General features: G+C 39.7%; 1 protein-coding gene across 1 annotated transcript; it reads right to left on the reverse strand.

Annotated features, from left to right (window-relative positions):
* Window positions 1-11,914: 11,914 nt before the first annotated feature.
* Window positions 11,915-18,833, reverse strand: trib2 (tribbles pseudokinase 2). The gene is made up of 3 exons (XM_007229705.4): window positions 17,098-18,833; window positions 15,712-16,004; window positions 11,915-14,059 (listed from the first exon to the last, which is right to left on the reverse strand). Exons 1-3 carry the CDS (start codon window positions 17,365-17,367, stop codon window positions 13,588-13,590), a joined length of 1,035 nt encoding a protein of 344 aa, XP_007229767.3. The 5' UTR covers window positions 17,368-18,833; the 3' UTR covers window positions 11,915-13,587.
* Window positions 18,834-21,155: the final 2,322 nt, after the last annotated feature.

Below are 21,155 nucleotides of genomic sequence, written 5' to 3' on the forward strand. Positions count from 1 at the left end.
TTTTGGCTTCAGCGTTGAGTTTGATGAACAAGGTAAAAGACAGTCAGCAGATTGTGTGATTGACATCAGTTTGGTATGCTCTTAAAATATGTGACTGGCTGACAATATTTGTTGGTTGAGTTAATTGAATAATATTCATGTTTACATTTCATATTACCGAACTTTATTTAAATTTGCCTGTTTTTGATTAATAGTAAGAATAAGTGTTCATTTTTAATAAAAAATGTTGTGATTTTAATTAATCTAACTAATAAAGTGCCTTTTTTCTGTTTAATATTGCCTCTGCAAGTGTGATTAGGAGCACCTAGTTGATTTAAAACAGAAAAGGTTAAAAGCACACTGCATGTTGGAGCTAGATAATATTGATATATGTCGAAACCCAACCAAAACCATGGCCCAAGGACCGCAATACGAACCGAACCATGGCCACACTGTACCGTTGCATCCCTAGTTGCTCTCAGTGGGCTTTGGAATCCCACTGTCCAGCTCACGCCTCCCTACTGCTATAACCAGGGATTTCGACCAGGCCAAGCAATTAGCAAAGCGAACCCCATGCCGCTGTTGCGTAACTGAAATTTCACTCTAATTGACCTGTTTGGTCAAAGCAGCAGAGCACAGTGCTTTGTTCTGCATGAGGCACTCTAGCTTTATTGAAATGCAGGATTAGAAGAGCACTGAATGAAGATGTAAGACAGCAGCAGAGATGTGGATGGGCCCATGCAGGTTTTGTCTGAACATGAAGAGGGAAAAGAGAGGGGTGTGGATAGTAAATGAAATGTTAGCACTGGACTGTGTCCTGAAAGCGGTTTGAACTGCTTCTGTTCTGGCATGAAGAAGGCAATGATTAAAAAAAGGGGAAGAACGGAAAGATAAATAAACATGGAGGGACTCCGGCAGCAGGGAGGGATCATCATCATCATCCCATAACCAGCAGTTATGGCCTGCTGTGCTCTCAGAGCCTCCAAATGTTTCCGAGCTCAGCAAACATCATTAAATACTGAGCAAGCAGTCGTTCAGCCAACGCATACAGTATCCACAAACAATGTCTCCTGCAGCAGAAATTAAGCCTAGTTTCATGCACTGCTATGAATAACACACAAACACAGGCACTCATCGCTTCCCGCTCTGTTCTGAATGTCATCTGAATTTTAAAGAAGTTTCAGAGTAGAATGCAATTTAGCACACTAATAATGAATCATTAATCATCGTCTTATGGGGGAGCTAGCACAGATGGCTTTAGATTGGCAATTTCACTTCATCAAGATGAGTTCCTTGAGTGAGTGGACAATAGAGGACATTACAATACAGGCCTCAACACTACCCTGTCTTCTCTCACTTCATTGATATCTGCTCAAGTCAAGGATTAGAAGTTTCTCCCCACTTTGTTGCAGTAACAGCCTCTACCCATCTGAGACAGCTCTACACTAAATATGGCAACAGTTCACATGTGAGGATTTGATAGCAGTCAGCCACAAGATCATTAGTGAGATTAGGTAATAATGTTGAATGATCAGTTTTTGATTCTTAAACCGCACTCCAAATCATGATAATACGTTTATTGGGTTGATTCTCTAAAATGCTGAATCCCTCAGCATTAGTATTTCAAAGATTTCCAAATAATAAAAACAACAAAATGCATTTTTAACACAGAAAGTCATCATTTAATAGAACTAAATGTCTTAGCATTATGATGCAAAACAACAAATGGCGATAGTTTTTAAAAACAGAATTTGCATGTCCCCATTTGCCATTATTACATTTTCAATGAACAACAGACATAAAATGTGCACTTAATTCCAATGCTTCTTAATTCCATATGCTTGTCTATTATTTATGAACTAAAACAGTAAATTAATTTTTAAATTGAAATTAGAGTTTCAACACATCACCCAGTTTTTTCAACCCTGACACTATTTAATTTTCACCCTACAAAAATAATATATTTTAATCCTTTGACATCATCATCATTGAGAAACCTGGCTTTGCACTTGTCTCTTATATTTGTGCCAGTGTCACATTTATATTTGTGCCTAAATTTCATGTTTTTATGATCAGATTTAGTTTGTCAGGTTCAACATTTTAACTCTGCTACATGAAATAACAATAGTAAACAATTGTTTAGGATTAGATAAACAATAATGAGGCAGACAATTATAATATATTATTTGTTAAATACTGTGCCACTGTCTTAGCAAAATATAAAATTATCACTTATATCAGATACTTTGAGCTGATTAATTATCAGTAACAATCAACCCCGTCACATTGAGAAGGCCCAGAGGTTTGTAATTAAGACTAACTCATGTAAATGTTTGTTGAACTCTATGTATAGTCAGAAACAGGTGAACAAATCCATACTGTACAGAAATGCTGAAACGTTCCTTGAATTCCCAACGTTAATATTTTTATTATGATGATGATAAGAAGAAATATAAGGTAAATGTTTCCTGAACTGTATACATCATGTATAGGACAGTCAGATATAAAATATATAAAATATAAAAGCCTAATAAATGTTAATGGATAATTTGGAATTAAATATGAAGGCAAAACTTTAAAATAAAATCCCATTAACTGTTTTACACCCGTCTCAGAGAATAACTAGTTGGCACAGCTCATTGCTGTGTTTTTTTCACCTTTTCAGTAGATATTTAGAATTAGAAAGCAGATTCTCCTTAATGAACTGTTATTTTGACAATGCTATTTCAATGAAAAACATCATATAAGAAATCTACGTGTTCACCTGTGCACATAAATGTGTGAAATTAAACTCAACACTCAAATTACAAGAGATGTCCTGATACTTTTGGACATATAGTATAATTTCTTGAACCACAATAAATAACTCAAAAATACAGACTCTCAGCGCTTTCAGTTTTATTATAAATATTAACTGAACTTTAGGAGGTTCTAGGAATATGCAGTTTAGCACACTAATAATGAAGCATTAATCATCATGTTATGGGGAAGCTGGCACAGCTGGCCTTAGACTAGCAGCCTTGCTTCATTAAAGCAATCAAAACAACACGATCCACTGCAGTACAGGAAGTGTTTCAGATGTTATTTGTCCCATTCTTCCTGCAAATACGTCTTAAGATGTGGAATAGTAGGAGGTTGTCATTGTCATATTACATTTTAAAAAATTCCACACATTTTTGTTGATGACAAGTCCAGTACCATTACACTCTTGCCTTTGTACTGTGTGCAGCATATGGGTTTGCTCTGTTTGGTTAGAAATTAAAGAAATGGATGTACCAAGAAAAAAAGTCATCTTAAAGGCAGCATATGTTGCTCCAGAATCAAAATAATGCATAGACCACTGACACTGTCGTGTGGTCATTTTGTAGTCGCCGCCATGTTGTTTATGCCCATATTTGGGGCTCCTTTGGGGTTCCCTGTCTAAGCGGTTCAAGTCAATACGGGATTTGATGGGCTTTTCAAAAACTGGCCTCTGTCACATTCTGTGGTAAATAAATATGTTCAGAACCCTGTACATTTTATTCTGTGTACATTTACCTCCTAAATATCACTGGATCCTCTGAATTTTGAGATCGTTTAAGGGGAGTAATCAGAAAAATGCTAACTTTAAGCTAATGCTTAACAGACGTCACAGCATAGCGGCTGAAAATGACCCCGGACAGGATTCTGCACAACACCAGGGAACTGGTCAGATCGCATTTTGGATTATTATGCTTCTTCACAGAGGATCATTAAAGCATTTAAACAGGTGAAAACTCTTTCAGTAATGTTGAGCAGTGTGAGGTTGAGCATTGTAGACTGTGTTAGAGCTTTAAAAGGCAGATAATAACAGAAAATGGCTCTCAGTTCAGGATCAACGCTTGCCTGCAGGTTTAGTATTTAATTACGGTCATTAGTTTATACTTATTACAACACCTGACCCAAATAATCAACTAACAACTAACTAATCAACTAACTACCTGCCCTCACTGAGGCGACAACCAACCAGAAACACCCATTTATTTCACTGCATAATAAAGAGGGTAAATGTTAAAACGTGTTACAGCTGGTTCTGGAGTATCACTGACCTGTTTTAGTGATTTTATGCTGTTACACTCTCAGCTCTCCTCAGTAAAGGCAGTTAGTTTATTATTAGGCTCAGCTGTGTGTAAAATGCTCCTAACTTACGGCTGGAGTTCTCTGGTGTTGCGCCGAAAACAGTCCCCTGCTAATCTCTGCAGCGGCACCGGAAGGTCAGTTCACTCCGCTGTAGCATTAGCTTAAAGTTAGCATTTTTCTCATTATGACCCTTAAACAATCTCGTGATTCAGAGGATCCAGTGATGTTCAGGAGTAAAATGTACACAGAATAAAACGTACAGGGGTCTGAACAGATTTATTTACCACAGAATGTGACAGAGGCGGGTTTTTAAAAAAAAACATTAATTTTTCTCATAGGGAAAAAATGCTTAGACACGGAAGCCGTACGAGCACTACAGAATGACGCACGACTTCAGTGGTCTATTATTGTTGCATGACAGATTTGAACTGAAACATGAACTGTATGTGACTCCCCAACACCAAAATAGACCCTGGCTTTTGCTGATAACAGTCTGTAGCTTATGTGTCCATTTCTTCAAAAAAAATACTGTAATATTATACCACAGTTAGTTCTGACCCTGCAATGTGATTGGCAGAGAGGCGTTTTATGAATGACATTATCAGCCGATAATGCATTGTATCCAAAGCTCTCCATGTATTACTCCGCCACATATAGGTAACCTAGCAACGATGCTTACAAACCAAATGCTACACCATTACACACCACTGGGAGGTGCTGAATCCTGTAAGCACAGTGAGAAACGCCATGTTTTCAATAGGAGGCATTACACATTATTAAGCACATTATCAGCCACCAGTATCCGGTTAAGAGTTGTTATTTTGAAAATTAAAGCTTAAATGTATAATTTTTTTAGTTAATATATGGTATTTTAAGCTAAATGAAAGGGGGACTCTTGTAATTCCGCAGGTCTTGCCGCTGGGGGGCGCCGAAGTAAGCAAAACTTAAATTCTTTTAAAAAAAGCATTTTCTTTTAGTCAAACAAGCGCTGGACTTTAATCTACACATATTTCTCTATTAAAAAACGCTTTTTTGGGTAAGTAAAGCGCTTCTGTTTATTTACAGTTAGCTTAGATTTCCAAAATTTTGACTGAAATTGTCGATAATGCCAAGCTTACACTGCAGCTAAAGCAGAGCAACTATGGAACTATTTTAACTCACAGAGTTTTTATAATCAAACCGATCGCATTTTCTAGTCCAGTTTAACTCAAAATCTTTCAATAAACAGTGATAATGGGACTGTGGTATAATCGCAATAATGCACTTGAGGTTCGTGCTATAACATGTCATATTGGCACTGCTGTGCTGATCTACAACCGCATCACAGCAGTGCACTCCCTCTCGCGTAATTCGCGTATGCCTTGGGCCCGCTCTGCAATTCAATGTAAAAAAGACAGCTTTAAGTAAACAATGCTTTTGGTTATCTTTTCATATTCACATAGCAACCTTAACTGACATTTATGTCCAGATTTACACCATAAAAGGAAAAAAGTGTGTTAAATGCGTTAAAATGTGGATGTATTGCTTGATTTATTTCTATTTAATGTATTGGTATTGTACTATATAAGTAACTTATTGTAAATTACTGACTTGTGTGTTTCTTTTTCCAAATTTGTACTTTATGTAACTTCTACACAATTGATTTAAATGACCTCTCTGTGTTGTTAAATTGCTCTACCTCTACTGTGTTGATTTCACATATTTATTTATTTACTAGAGATCCAAAGAGGGAAGTCCTTAATGAGAGATGTTTGTTTGGACAGAGATTTTATTTTGTAGCAGTTATGTGCAGACTGCTACTATGGAAAATTACTAATACTGCTTTTAAAATGTTAAAACTAGTCTTCAATGTAATGCAGGGAAATAAAAACAAGGCCAGAATGAGAGCAGAAAAAAAGGAAAAAATGGAAAAACAGTAGCAGGGCTGCAGCTGTGGAGTGGGTGTGAGTAAAATGCCATGTTGTCAGTGGGTGTGCCTTGTAGTAATTTAGAGCTTCCTCTGGTACAGGCAACTGCCTATTTATGTGTGGGACAGGAAGTGCACAACTGTGTGTTTGCGAGCACATGTGTGTAGTAGCTCAGAAAGCTAAAGCTGTATTGCGAATTCAGTTTAAAAAACGAAAAAAGCTGAGAGTTCGATTTTCTGCAGAAAAGCAATGTCCTTGCTGAGATCTCTCTCCAACTATTTAATCATTTAGCTGTGTCCCTGCTGCTCTGTCAGCCTTATCGCTCTGTGATTGCATCCAGCTTACCTTAGGCCTGAGCAAGTGGACCAAAACTGAGTGAGCCCAAGAGGACGTGCCGGTGCAAACACTTTTAAACAAATCCAAAAGTGAAAAAGACAGCAATTCATTTTCCACTTTTAGCCAATGCTCTTTAAGCGGACACGTGGGAAATTCTACAGAGCTTTTATGTTGTTTGTCCAGGATCAGAAACTGTGGGAATCAAGGAAAGACAGCGTTTTTTAACCTGAGCTTTACAAGCCTCATATCTTACAGTTTTCTTGTATTTTACTTTGGTCCCCCAGGGTTTATGTTCCAAAACAGTCGTATTTCATTTTATGGGATCGTTTTCCAAGCCTACTTTCTAAGGACAATAAGCTGTATTTGCTACTCTATACCTCCTACACTGATATGTGTGAATTATTGACTAAGAGCCACAATTGCAGGAAAACAAGTCAGAACAGTGGATATTTACATATGTCAAGCAGCTAATTATACCATCTAACTGAATGTGCTGAATGCACTCCTACTGAACAAAAGAAACAGATTAGACCAGTATGCACTCCATGTTTAATGCTTGTTTCCACATAGCAGAAGGTTTTGGCACAAATACAGACGAGTTACAAGCCAGTTATAGGTCAGTTGTGGAAATAATAACTGGACTGTGGGCCAAAACCAGTCCAGATGTGGTAGCCACATTTAAGGTTTGTCATATCATTAGATCTCAGGGCCACATGTGGCCAACATACAGCATACCATAGTAAATGTTTTATAGAGTATTTCATTTTTGGCCCAAACCTGCCCACGCCATATCCGGCTGGAGCTGTGTATGTTCCTGAACTGAATCCACAACAGTTGGTAAAAGTTTTAGAATACTCTTATTTTTTAGTTGTCCAGAAGTGTTTGTCTGATTTTCTGTCCTGTTAAGCTGCTTTGTGACAACATCAGTTGTAAAAAGTGCTATACAAATAATTTATATTTGATTTGACCTCTAATTCTCTTCTGCCCTGCTGAAACTGAGACATAGTCCAATGTCAGCCTGAGCTAAAGCTGTTGCCATGTGGGTCAGCCAGACTATTACCTGTACCGGTTTAATCCTGTTTCCAAGAGTCTTTTAAAGGTGTAGGAAACAGTACTCACTGCTCTCTGGCTTCATCTGTAATTTAGCTAAAGGAAAGACCTATACTTTTAATAATTATAGAGTTGTATATTATAGTGTGTCTGTTTCTAGTGAGTATGATGAAAGTGTGTATGTGCTCAGCTGTGTGTAAGTGTGTAAATGCTGCAGTAGAGAGAGTTTCAGCATGGCTTTACTACAGAGAAAGACAGAGAACTGACATTTTTCAAAATCCAATTTCAAACTTCAGTTTATTTCTATTGCTACTGCTAACCAGCTGTAAGCTGTTAACCAATGAATTGTTTGCTAAAAATTACTCTTTTTTAAAACAATATATGTTTTTTATTCAGTTTTTTATGATATATTGATATTATTATTATTATTATTATTATTATTATTATTATTATTATTATTATTATTATTATTATTATTATTATTATTATTAGAATACTAAAATTACTCTTAATTAAATTACTTTTTAGTTCATTTGTATTGACTGGATATGAGGAGCTTAAATGCCAAAAATAAAAGGGAAAAAATGGGGGTGTTCTTAAATGTTTGACTAGTAGTGTATGTAAAGACATAAGATTTCATTCTGTAACAAAAAAAAAATATATATATATATATATATATATATATATATATATATATATATATATATATATATATATATATATATATATATATAAATGTAATCTGTAATGGGAAGTGAATGGTACATTTTAAACATTGTTTACATATGTCAAACTCTTTCACAAAGCGAACACCCTTGTTTTTACAGTAATATTGGCCCTTTAAACACATGGTGAACACATTATATACAGACTGAATTTGAACTGGTTTTAGTATTATATATTTTAATATGTATGCTTTGGTTCAACAGGTCTGCTAGGGCTCCATATTGCCATAAAGCTGAACATCGCCACAAGGCCTCTGTGTCGCCCACCAGAGGGCAGACTAAGCACAACAATGCCACCAGTGCCCATTCCGCCCCCACCAAGAGGAGAGAGGGTAATCATCAGCAGCTTGCTTCATAATGACTTCAACTGTGTGATGTTCACTTTGGGCTCAGCAGGGTCTTAAATATCATGCAGCAAAGAGATGAATCATCTAAATGGTGGTATCAAGTAAACTGGTGTGGATTCATAGCCATGCTGAGAGGAGGCCCATATGCAAATTCTTCTGCTCAGGTGGTAAACATGCAGATGTGGTTCTAGGATGAACATCATGGAAAATGAAAAATCATCCTAGCCTTCAGTATCCGGCTCCTCTGCCTCTGTCTGGCTTGGGAGGACAATGTTTTGCAACAAAAGCACATTTATAGCCTGAGCTGCGGTCCAAGCTGAATTCTGCCTACACTCCTATAATCACACAGGCTAAAGTCAGGAAACTGCAGGGAGGGTGATGTAGAGGTCAGTGGTACAACACACACATACACAGTATAACGTGGCTGGGCAGATTAGTGGCTTTAGACAGAGTGAAATGAAGAGTTCACTGGTGCACTCTGCCAGATGCTGTGGTGGGGGCACATCTGGCACAGCGAATGTAGAAATCTATTTCAGGAATCAGAGAGCAGGATAACTGCAAATGCCGTGCTAACATGCACCCTCACTGCTCAGGACAAAGGGCTCGAGTGATACGCTGCTGCGCAGTTTTGTAGGTACAGTGGTATGAAAAAGATTGGGCACCCCTGATAAGTTTCATGATTTTCCTTTATAAGTCATTGGTTGTTCAGATCAGCAATTTCAGTTAAATATATCATAAAGCAGAAAAACACAGTGATATTTAAGAAATAAAATGAAGTATAAAGGGTTTACAGAAAGAGTGCAATAATTCTTTAAACAAAATTAGGTGTGTGCATAAATTTGGGCACACCAACAGAAAACTTAGATTAATATTTATTAGATCCTCTTTTTGCAGAAATAACAGCCTTAAGCCAAAAGCAGTGTGTAAGACTGGTGGAGGAGAACATGCCAAGATGCATTAAAAACTGTGATTAAAAAACAGGGTTATTCCTCCAATAATTGATTTCTTAAAACTTTATGAATATGAACCTGTTTTCTTTACATTATTTGAGGTCTGAAAGTTCTGCATATTTTTTGCCCATGTAGTATATGACAGTATATACTATCATATATATATATATATATATATATATATATATATATATATATATATATATTAGGGGTGTCACGATCTCGATATTTTATCGAAATCGAATCGAAATGAGGTCACGATCTCGAGTATCGAAGTCAAAAAGAGGATCGACGATCCCTCCCGCGCGCGCTACGCAAATAGCGCAGCGCGCTACGCAAATGGCGCGGCACCAACACAGCGCATCCTATTCATTTAAATAGAGATAGCCACTGCATGAGCGCAGTCGGCGGGAGTGTGATCACTGTTTTTATCTGTCCAACGGGGGAGAGGGGGGGGCGGGGGTTGGGCGCGCAGGTTTTGTATCTGTATCTAACGGAGGGGTGGGTGCGCGCAGGCGAGAGCGTGTGAACTCGCTGAAATGCGTGTGTCAGTGTGACTTGAGAACACTGACTATAGATCACAGTGAGGTGGATTAAAAATCTTAAACTTATAATTGACTACACCTGTTGCTTTCCATTGAATTAAAAAAACATCTTTCTCTCAGATAAAGTAAACACAAGCGTGTTTCTGACTAAAATAAAAGCTTTTCAGGAGAGATATAAGTTATGTGTAAATATTTATAAGACAATACCCACATCACTTATCTAACCAGCCTGTACTGATTTCTGCCCCCCAATAATGCTTTCAATAACCTCTTGTAACCCCTGGGAGCCAGGGGTTACACTCTAATAGCCTTTAATAGTCTTCAGTAGCCTTTAAAAGACTTACCTGGCGGCCGTGGTGTGTCCACTAAACTCCGTAGTTATAAACATCCTGAGGTTAGCAGCGCGCTATCTGACCTGTTTATAATGTAATCCGAGCAGTGCCTCCGTGTCGGCTGTTCTAACCTGCTGCTGTTAGCTGCTTGGGCTGAAAGATGAACTGTAGTGAGCTGTATTATCCGGTTAGTGGGGTTAAAACCTTTATTTGTTTACAGAAACAGTAAAAACGGACTGGCTGAGCTCTGTAGCCCGTGGCTGGGCTGTACTGAAGTAGTGACTGAGTGAAGAGAGCGGAGCTTGTGCTGCTGCTAGTGGTCGGATGAAGAACTGCAGCTTCATGTAATGAGCAGTTTCACCAGCCATCCACACACAGCTCTGATAAACTGCTTGTTTTAATAGTGCACACTGTTGCTACCAAAAAAAGTCACTAGATGGCATTACCATATATATCTTAATAAATAATAATAATAATATTTATAATATTTATAATAATAATAATAATAATAAATATATTATTTAAATTTTATGAGGCATAAAATAATAACAAGAAAAAAAAACAAGAAAATCGAGAATCGAATCGAATCGTGACCCTCAAATCGAAAATGAAATCGAATCGAGGATTTAGAGAATCGTGACACCCCTAATATATATATATATATATATATATATATATATATCCAACAGTGGATTTGCAATGTACTCTGAATAGAATATAATGTTTTGATTTTTAAATGTGCTTTTATTTATTATTCATTATATTTAAAATATAGTATAGCTAAATAATCAGGTCCATCAGTAAAAGGAAAAGCTTCTGGAAAGAGCCTTGACAACTTAAATAATTGTTTTATTGCACAAATGTTTCTTTGCCTTGTTTTATTGACATTTTAATTTCCTCAAATACAAATAAACTCTCTTGTATTTTAAAAAAAATAGAAGCCTTTGGTACTCTAGTTTTCCTCATTTTTGTGAGGAGAGGAACATTGATGTGATAAATGATTATACAGACATTCTGTTTCATTGTTTTAATAAATGTTCTACATACTGGAAATGAACTTTATGGTTGAATTTATTCAAATATATGATGTTTATATGTAATGCTAGTGTATTGCCACTGTGTATATTCTACTCAATAACGTTTAGTGCCCTTGTCTCCAGCTCTTTCTGCAGCAGATCACATAAAACTACCCCAATACATAAGCCTTAAAATCTTTATCTGCTGGATTATCCCTTGTGGGCTCCAGGCATATTTAGCAGCTGCCATACCAATGAGATCTACTACTCAGGGGAAAAACTCTTTATATTATGAATTCTAAGAGAAATGCCTGCATCACTAAAGAGTTTGGTTAAAGCACTGGGGCTAAAGTGAATAGAAGACCCAAATCTATAAATCTATTTGCAACAACAGATACTGTGCCTTTTAGTGTGTGTGTTAGTGTGTGTAGCAGCTGACCGGTCACTGTAGCATGATCATGGCAGTGTGCAGTAACATTCTGCAGTATATTTTTGTGCAATGGCAGAATGCTTTTCACACATAACTAAACTCATGGTTACACAGCACCAAGGTTGTGCACACAGTACAAATGAATTCACATCACAGAACTCTGTTGGGGGGAAAAAAAAGAGAATATAATTTTTCAATGTGCAGTTCACAATTTATTTACTGAATAAATTTGGACAAAACACCAAAATCAGTTACATTACAATCAGAGCATCTGAGGCAGATATCCCGTCATGCACGCCCCCCCTTCAAAAAAATAAAATAAATCAAAACTAAATCTCCTTCAACATTAGCACCTAATCGGCACCAAATAAAGCATGGGCAGTTCTTCCTACCAAAATGCATATTTTAAAAATAATAATAATAACAAAACTATGCTTACAGAAGCAACTTAGACTCCTATCATAGCTGTCTGCAAGAATTTACTCTTGGAAAAAAAAGGGGAAGGGAAAAAAATAAGCTTCCCCCACCCACCCCTGCTAGGCAGGCTATAGCATTCAAAAAGGGCACATGCCATTGACTAGAGATCACAATTTCAAGTAACATTGATATACGACAAAACATGTCCACATGTACCCATTCAGAATATGATCATTTCACAGAACCCACGCAGGCAGTAGAAAATTAACATGAGGTACTGGAGACAGTGTAGTCGTAGTAACGTCATTTTACTGTTGTGGAGTCCAAACCTAAATTTTAACAAATAAACAAACAAAAACACTATCAGCATAGGTGGTGTGGGGGCACAAATACTGGCACTAAAGTTCATTCTAAACCTTGGGACAGTCTTTAATGCCTTAACTTCCAAACTGTCCTGTGTCAAAAGTATTGCCTACAATATTTGATGAAACTGTAACTGAACAGAAAACCCTGAAAATATTTATTTATTTTTAATATAGCAGTTATTTTAAATTAGAAGAAACAAACTCACTTTCATTTCTGTAAAAGAAAGAAATTAAAATTAAATAGATGCTAGCCTAGAGACGTGGAATCGGACCATTCACCCAGCCTAGGCAAGTCAAGTGCTTATCATGTTTGGAGGCTCAAGGAGAAAGGTTCAGTTCAGGTTAGAGCAGAAGAAAAGCAGCAGTAACTTTTTAAGAGAAAAGTGAGAGCTTAATGCAACACAAAGGGCTGACTTGGTGCAGCCGTACACAAATGACAGAAACAATGAAAGTTAACGTAATTACACAATGAGGGGGGTCAAGCCTGAAGAGAAGAAATTACAAACATATTTTTGTAACTTTACGGATAGCCAGCACATACGTTCTATAGTATTGGCCTATAAGGCTACGAAAGAGCAGAATGGTGTAAGTAATATACTTCTAAAAAATAACAAAGAATAAATATAGATACAGCAAACAAAATGCTTTTGGAGTAAAGTTCAGTATCTGAAGACAACGTCATGTTCTTGATGAATCAGAACTCAGAACAGGAGTGGTTGCAGTTTGCCTCATGGTTTTGTTCTCCTTGGCTGAGGACTCCTGTGCCGTTGTGGGTTTTTTGTTTGTTTGTTTGTTTGTTTTGTAGCTTAATGTGACTCGTACATCTCATGAGCACCACTTAAAATAAAAAGGAAAAACTCAAACTAAAAGATAGTTGTAAGTCTTGCTACATTACTGAACATTAACATTTGCATTGCCCAGAAGCTCTTGCTGAAGGTCTTTCACACCATCAAGCCAGACCTTCCCATATTTCCTCGATGGAATGGGAGATAACGATAGACACCTTTGTAATGAGTGTATTCTGTTTACTTCTCTTTTTTGTCGTCTAAAACACGTGGCAAAATGTCTGAAAGTTTTTTTTTTGTGCTGCTCAGCTGAAGTACTGCTCCAGCTCCTCCTCCATGTTGGCCTCTGGCACCATCTGGTCCACCTCACGCTCTCCCCTGCTGTGGCCTGTTCCAGGCTGGCTGGTGGCAGCCAGAAACCAGGGGTGTTCCAGGATCTCCCGGGAAGTTAGACGTTCGCCCGGTTCACGCCGGAGAATGCTGCGGATCAGGCAGCGGGCCTTGGGCGTTAATGTCTCCGGGATGCTAAACTGGCCACGGCGGATCTTGCTGAAGAGTGAACTGGGTTCCACGTCGTGGAAGGGGTAGCGACCGACGAGGATTGTGTACAGCATGACGCCCAGGCTCCACACGTCTGCCGCCTTCCCAGAGTAGCTGCCACTAGCATTGAGGATCTCCGGGCTTACGTAGGCCGGACAGCCGTGTTTGTCTGAGAGAGAGTCATCACTTCCTTCCAAGAGGTATGTGTCTTCCAAACTTTCCAACTTCACAAGGTTCCTGTGGACAAAAAAAAAAAAAATGTTGAGAACAACCTAAATATGTCTTTTCTCAATTCTAGGAACATAATAAGCCCACTTATAAAATTCCCCTTGGGGATGAAATGTTTTAAAGCTGCAGTCTCATCCTGAAAGCACAACATATATTGGATGACAAATCCCCATGACAGTATGAAGTAATGAAACAAATGACTGTCTCTATTCTACTGATGGGAACATCCAGGGGCAAAGAACAGCCTTCTTCCAGGGAAACAATAATCCCTCCTCTGAATTTTAATGAAAGTTGGTAATACAGCATAATCTATGGGATTCCTAACACCATGACTATGCCCAGAAAAGTAAACTCATCATAATCTGGAAAAAGCTAGAACCATTCTAGACTGAGTATATTCACAAGTAATCAAGAATAAAACTAATCAAAAAATGTAAAAAGGTAAATTCATTGTGTAACCCTTTGGTCTAACTGATTGATGCCTTTGCATTTGTGGTAGCATTCATCTATAAAGGATGGGACATCCAAGTATGCTAAAAGGTAAAAGTGAGCAGAGCACGCACTTGCTGACCTGACCCTTTGAACCCTAGCTCTATATCTGCCCAGCAGCAGAGAGCTGGAGTATAACAGGAGAGCCGCCTGCTCAAAATAATCCTTAAATGACATGCAGCATACGTGACTCACACCTCTACTGCACAGTGGAAAAACCACACATGCGCTCGCTCACACACTGGGTATGAAAAGGACACTGGCTTACATGAAGGCAAAACAAGGCAGGTCACATCAAGCCAGTTAAATGACTGAATTGTGGCTGGCATAAACAGAATGACCTTTAGGTCTAGTTTTGCAGATGCAAATAAGGCCAAAGCCAAAAGAAAATCAATGGTGGCTCACCACTGACATTGCAATTTAGTCCAGGGGCTCGGCTTAAGCCACTGGGAAAGCAGGGCCTTATGTGTTACAGCTCAATGTCACAAGCGTCCTCTGTGACATAACCGGGTCAGGAACCCAGCGGAGCTCCACAGCAGTGCTCTGTGCAAAAGGGATCAGGTTCCGTCTGGCTCCTTATTCCCATTCCCATCTTGCTGGGCACTTGGTGTTTCATTTCAGGCCAGGGTAGAACTTCCCACCTTGGCCATGTCTATCACTCCAGTCTGCCATCAATAACGGAGGGGGTGTGGCCTACGCGTCTTAAACTACAGCGCTTGGGAATGGTTAAGGTCATTGAGCTCACATTTACAGTACTGGCCACATCTTTCCGTGTGCTGAGCCACAGGAAATGTAGCCGAGGTGACTCATTTGGCTGAAGGTGCTACTACCGTTTAGCTTTAATGGAGTGGACCACCCAAATTCATAGTGCATGCTGCTATTACATCAGCCTAATTTTAGAGGCAAGGCGGCGTTTTACATTCCAATTTGCTTAGTCAAGCAGAGTGGATGCACTGGCTTCAGTACTTAACACGTTTATGGTGCCTGAGCAACATTACACAAAAACATTAATGTAAAGCGCCTCTCTAATAAACGGGACAAGCAGGCAGAGTGGGTACAAACAGCAGCAGCAGATTTCTGACCAGGCTCAGCATGCTGAGCTACCTTTAACACATTATTGTGACGTAATCTCAGAGCTCAAAAAAGCATGCAGCAGGCACGTCTCTCTTTACCTTTCCTCGTTCTTGAAGACGAACTTCCTCAGCTTGAGGTCTCTAAGAACCAGGCCGTTGTCATGGCAGTGTGCCACGGCTGAGACTATCTGATAGAATAGTCTGGCAGCCTCTTCCTCCCGCAGTTTTTTGCACGTGCGGACGAAGGAGTGCATGTCCCCATGGCTCCGCTCGAAGAACACGTACGCACGCGTGTCCCCCAGGAGGATCTCCACTATTTGGTTGATGTTCTGGTGGGCGCCCAGCACAAAATAGGCAGCAAGGGACTCTTGATATCGGCTGATATCAAAGACCTGAAGAGAGAGAGAGAGAGAGAGAGAGAGAGAGAGAAAGAGAGTGAGGAGGGGGGGGGGAGAGAAGATGAGAGCGTTTTCCATCTGATCAAACACAGTCAGTCATCGATTCTGAGACAATCGGACAAGTGTGCAAAAGTTACTGCCCTTAGAGGCTCTGGAAACCCTGGATGTTTGTCTGAGATAAGTCGATTGCCCTGTGACTTTTTTTTTTTTGGCCTCAAGAGGAGCCTCAGTTTTAGTAAGACAATGGAGAGTTCGGCAGACAAAAGGACTGCAATCCATGCAGCATTGAGAGGCAAGGCATACACCTCTGCAGCAATTTTAAGCCTCCAAAACAGACATTGATCTTTGATGTTGCTTAGTAACAGACACACAGAAAGGGAGGCTGGACAAATATAGCACAGAGAGTGACTGTGGACATTGGGGGCCTAATTCTTATCAAGACTAGATTAAAAAGAGCTACATGAATCCTAGAGTTTATCACACACACACATACATACATACATAGACAGATACATATACCTCACACAATGTAATGCATGCACTCTTTAACCGTGTCATGACAGCTATAATAAGGTGACCTCTGCTTGCTTGATCTGGTGACTAATGCAAGTGCATAACTCTGGGAATTCAGGACTTCCTCGTGGCAGTCACTCATTACAGCAGGACCTACAGGACAGTGCAGGTTCATTCAGCTACAGGCTGTACAGTCTGAACCCTGCTTTTGTCAGCGTTTACATGAGGAAACATGATCAACCGTGCAGAGGAGAGAGAGAGAGGGGTTGCACGCTGGCCAAGCGCTTTCTAAGCCTTTCCATTACTCAGACCTTCTCTATTTCCAGCGCCACTGAATATTCCAACGCACATTAAAAGAAGCTTACTTATTATTACTAAGCAGTGTCACTGTATGAAAGGGTGGTGTGTGTTCTCATATTTTAATATAATAATTTATTATGTCCAATTAATGACACAGCAGGTCAAGGGGTTTCATTACAGGACCCTAAAAAATGACCTTATCAGCACCTTTAGCTGGAATGCTTATTTTGGGACTGAATGGTAGGTTGGTAAGAGGGCAGGAAATTTGGCTTACCTTGCAGACGAGCTCTTCCCCACTGTGCAAGTGGGCGGCCCTGAAAACGTGGTCTCCCTCGAGCGGCTCCAACAAAAGGTAATTTCCAATGCACGAGATGCAGTGCGACGAGTCCGGGGTCTCCGGGGGGCTGGGGGATCCTAAATTGGGGCTGAAGCTCTGGCTCGACTCGGTTGTCCTTATGCAAGACAATTCCTCGAACTCGTGCGCTTTGTGCCTCGATCTCCCATAACGCGAAATGTTAATGGGATTTGACCTCTGTATGTTCATGAGTGGTAGATGAGGGTCGTCCTAAGGGAGAGGGGTCGATGTTTTGAGTCGAGGGAGGAGGAGGAGGAAGGGGGTGAACTTGGGCTGGAGATAGAGCTAAGCTAAGCTAGAGTGGGGGTGATAGTCCAGCTAGTGTAGTAGAAAAATATACAATAATAATAATAAAAAAAAGCTACTCGATATCTGTGTTGGTGGGGGGTCTTAAAAGCTCAGCTCAAGCTAATAGTTACTTAATATCTGTTTAGGGGGGTCTTAAAATCTGCTAGTTAAGCTAGTTAACTAGCTATAGTCTTAGATTAGGCTACTATGTCTGCAGAAAGTGCTTACAGTGGATCAGCAAATGAGCAAATGTTCAATAGCTTAGCTAGACACGTTTCAACTGAGGCTGAAATAGCACTGTATTTGATTAGTGTTGATTAGAGCTAGCTAGTTTAACACGGTTCGGTTAGCTAGCAAAAGCTTCTGCAAGAATTTGCAGAGAAAAGACCACAGGGTGTAGGTTAGCTAGTTAACTAGTCAGATATAGTATTCCAGTTACAGAAACAGAGGAGTCCCTCGATAAGGCCTCTCTATAGCTGGATGTAACTATTAGTTAGTTAAATAAGCTTGCTCTAGCTTAGTGCGTTTTTCATTCAGTTTTCTGGCTAATGTTGATGTCATTTGTTGAGGAGCTAGGTTAACTAGCTAGCCAGTAAGCTAACCTATCTTTAGGTTAGACTCAGTGGATGCTGCTGCTCCTGCTGTTGTAACTACAGAAGCTCAGCTAGCTAACTAGGTTAGCTAGGTTAACAGAAGCCTCTGTAACTGTACTACAGATAAACCAACAACCAGGCGTGTGCAAAACGCTGGAAAACCCAATGCCTGCAAATCTAACCTAGCTAATCTAGCTAGCTATTTTTCCCTGTTCCAGTTTGAAATAAAAGGCAATGAAATCACCATGTATGAAAGAGAGAGGGGAGCTAGCTAGCCTGCTAACCGGTGAGAGGGATCAGATTTCCTGAGAGAGGGCTCCGGTTTCCTCCAGCACAAGCGGCCTTCTCCTTCTTCTCCCACAAATCATTTCCATGCAGCTCTCCAGAAGTGTGCAGAGACCCGTCCTCACTGCAGAACAGCCCCGGAGCGCGCTGTCTCTGTGTTTCTGATTAAAGCAGAGGGTAGAGGATGTCCTCGACGACTTTTCTCCCGGTCTTATTCCTGCTAAACCCCGGACTTCTGGAGATCTGGATGCTGGAACAACGAGAACAGAAGGAGGAGAAGAAGGAGGGACGGCCGACTCGCCCTCAGGCCTGATCCTTATTTCAGCAACACATCCTCCTGTCCCGCGGGCTCCTGCTGCTGCTGCTGCTGGCACGGCTGTGAGTCAGGTCCATTGATGGCGAGGAGGCGCGGCGCTCATGCTCAGCGCGGTGCGGTGCGGGAGCGGACTGCTGCTGCTCGCTCGGCTCGCTCTGCGCTCCACGCACACCGCCAGCGCGCTTCCGCCCCGCCCCCGGAACGTCACGGCCACCCGCTCCACCTATTGGTCGGTTCCGTCTTGACGCCGACGACTCCGGGCTGCATGCGCGGGGCCTCGCGCGACGACGAGTCGTACATTCACAAAATATGTATGTGTGTGTTTCTGAGTGTGTGTGTGTTCAGAGATTTTTCTAATGCACGAATGCATTGATAGGAGAGAGCCAGCTCTGCTGTACCAGTAATGTGCGTTTAGACTGTCGTTCCTGAATCATCTTTGAGGAATCTCTCGCCTGTTTCGATGCATCAAACATACCGCAATGTGGAATTAATAAGGGATTATCAATAACATCTTACTATCAGGGTACATCAAATAACAGTACTGACAACAAAATGTTAAATGGTGATGTAATGTCTCAACTTATTACCAGGGGGCATTAGAAGCATTTTTATGCATAATACATAATATTTTACGTTAAATGTGGGGGATCCAAAATAATAATTATGAAATGTAAAGGGGACACGTTCCTCTAAGATTTAATGGCGGAAACTCCCGTGACATTATTAAACATTACGGATTTTTTTTTAAATGTTGATGAAGATTTTGAATCAATGTTCATTTAAATTTTTTTTTAAATGGTTGGGCCGAGCCCTTCTACACTTTCAATGCTTTTAGAAAAAGTGGCTTTCCACAAATACCAAACACATGAAACCATATTGTTGAATCAGCGTAAAATCAGTGCGCACAAATAAATCATTGGAAAAAATTAATGTGCATTTAACGTCATTTTGCTATCTGGGATTCTATCCTAAGTGCTGTAAATGAATGTACCCTTATTGCAAAGTGTTAACAAATTATTTTATTTGATGTATTTATTTATCTATGTATGTATATACACAATAGTATGCCATAACATTAACACCACCTCCTTGCTCCTTGTTTTTTCACACTCTGTCTATTTTGTCAGCATGAGCATACAGGAGCACTTTTTAATTCTGTACTGAAAGACTGTAGACATTCAGTGTCTTTGCATGCTTAATCATCCTCATCCATGGTCAGAACCCCACAGGACCACCAAACAGCAGGTTATTATTTGGGTGGTGGGTCATTCTCAGCACTGCAGTGACACTGAGGTGATGTTGACATGTTAGTGTTTGTTGGCTGGATATATGTCTGGTTATTGAGTTTATTCTTAGTCCAGCAGTGTAAACTCGTCGCTGATGTGTTTGGACATTAATTTAAATTGGCTATCATGAATGCAACATTACCACTGCACATATTCATTTAAAGAGTTTATTGTGAGCTATTTTGTATTCATGAATGACACATAGGAAGAGAGGTTGGCCTTGTGTGATATTTTGGGGGCATCAGTTATGCAGATAAACAATGTACAAAAGAACTTGTTTATTTTTCAAGTGGCATTCTCTATTTTTATGGAAATATGCTTATTTAGTCCTTGTGTTGGACTAATGCATATTGAATAACATAGATTTTACATTTTCCACACTGCAATTCATCTCTCATTGCTGCTCTGCTTGTATCTTATATTACTATTTATTATCTAATTCTACCTTTTATGTGTAAATTAGTACGAAATCCAATTCATTGGACGTACACAGCTAATAAATGTGTTTTGTATCTGGCAACGAAAACACTATCTGTCTGCAGTTCATTATGAGAAATAGCCAGTGAATGTGTGCGCTAGGAAATAAGCACCAATGGGTTTAAAGCTAATGCAACAAACCAGGAGCCTACACATCAGCACTGGACCACTCTGTCAATGATTAATCCAGTCCAGGCTGCCCACACAGACAGAGCGGAATGGAATTTGTGGCCAGATGGTTACTACTGCCAGTCTCAGACGTTAATAGTATTGCGAGGTCCAGGGATACGAAATCTTCTTCTGCACAATCAAATGTGTGTCAGCAGTAAGAACAGCAGTTAAAAAACATTTACAGCTAATGTGAATAATTATGCAGTAATCAAAGGCTTTGTTCTAGGACACCCGTTCTTCAAGGCTGCCTAAATGAGAAACAGAGATTTGAGTTAAGGTGAGATGGTGCACACTGGGAGAATCGTAACAGAGCTTTGTTTATATGACAAAAATGATTAATGTTTATCTGTATGTATGTCTCTCTATGGTCTGGGTTTACTACTAAAAATCACATACCAAATCATATTTGTTTTTCTTTTTTTAAATGTTCTCTTCTTTGTCTAGAAACATGTTTTTGTTACTTTGCCTGTAACACTACTGATACATGTATCATGGATACAAGCGAATACATCTCCTCTGTGACTTGCTGGACTGTGCCTCATTCAAAAAGTCTTCCAGGCC

Source organism: Astyanax mexicanus, chromosome 1 (assembly GCF_023375975.1).
Source record: "Astyanax mexicanus isolate ESR-SI-001 chromosome 1, AstMex3_surface, whole genome shotgun sequence".
NCBI lineage: Eukaryota > Metazoa > Chordata > Actinopteri > Characiformes > Acestrorhamphidae > Astyanax > Astyanax mexicanus.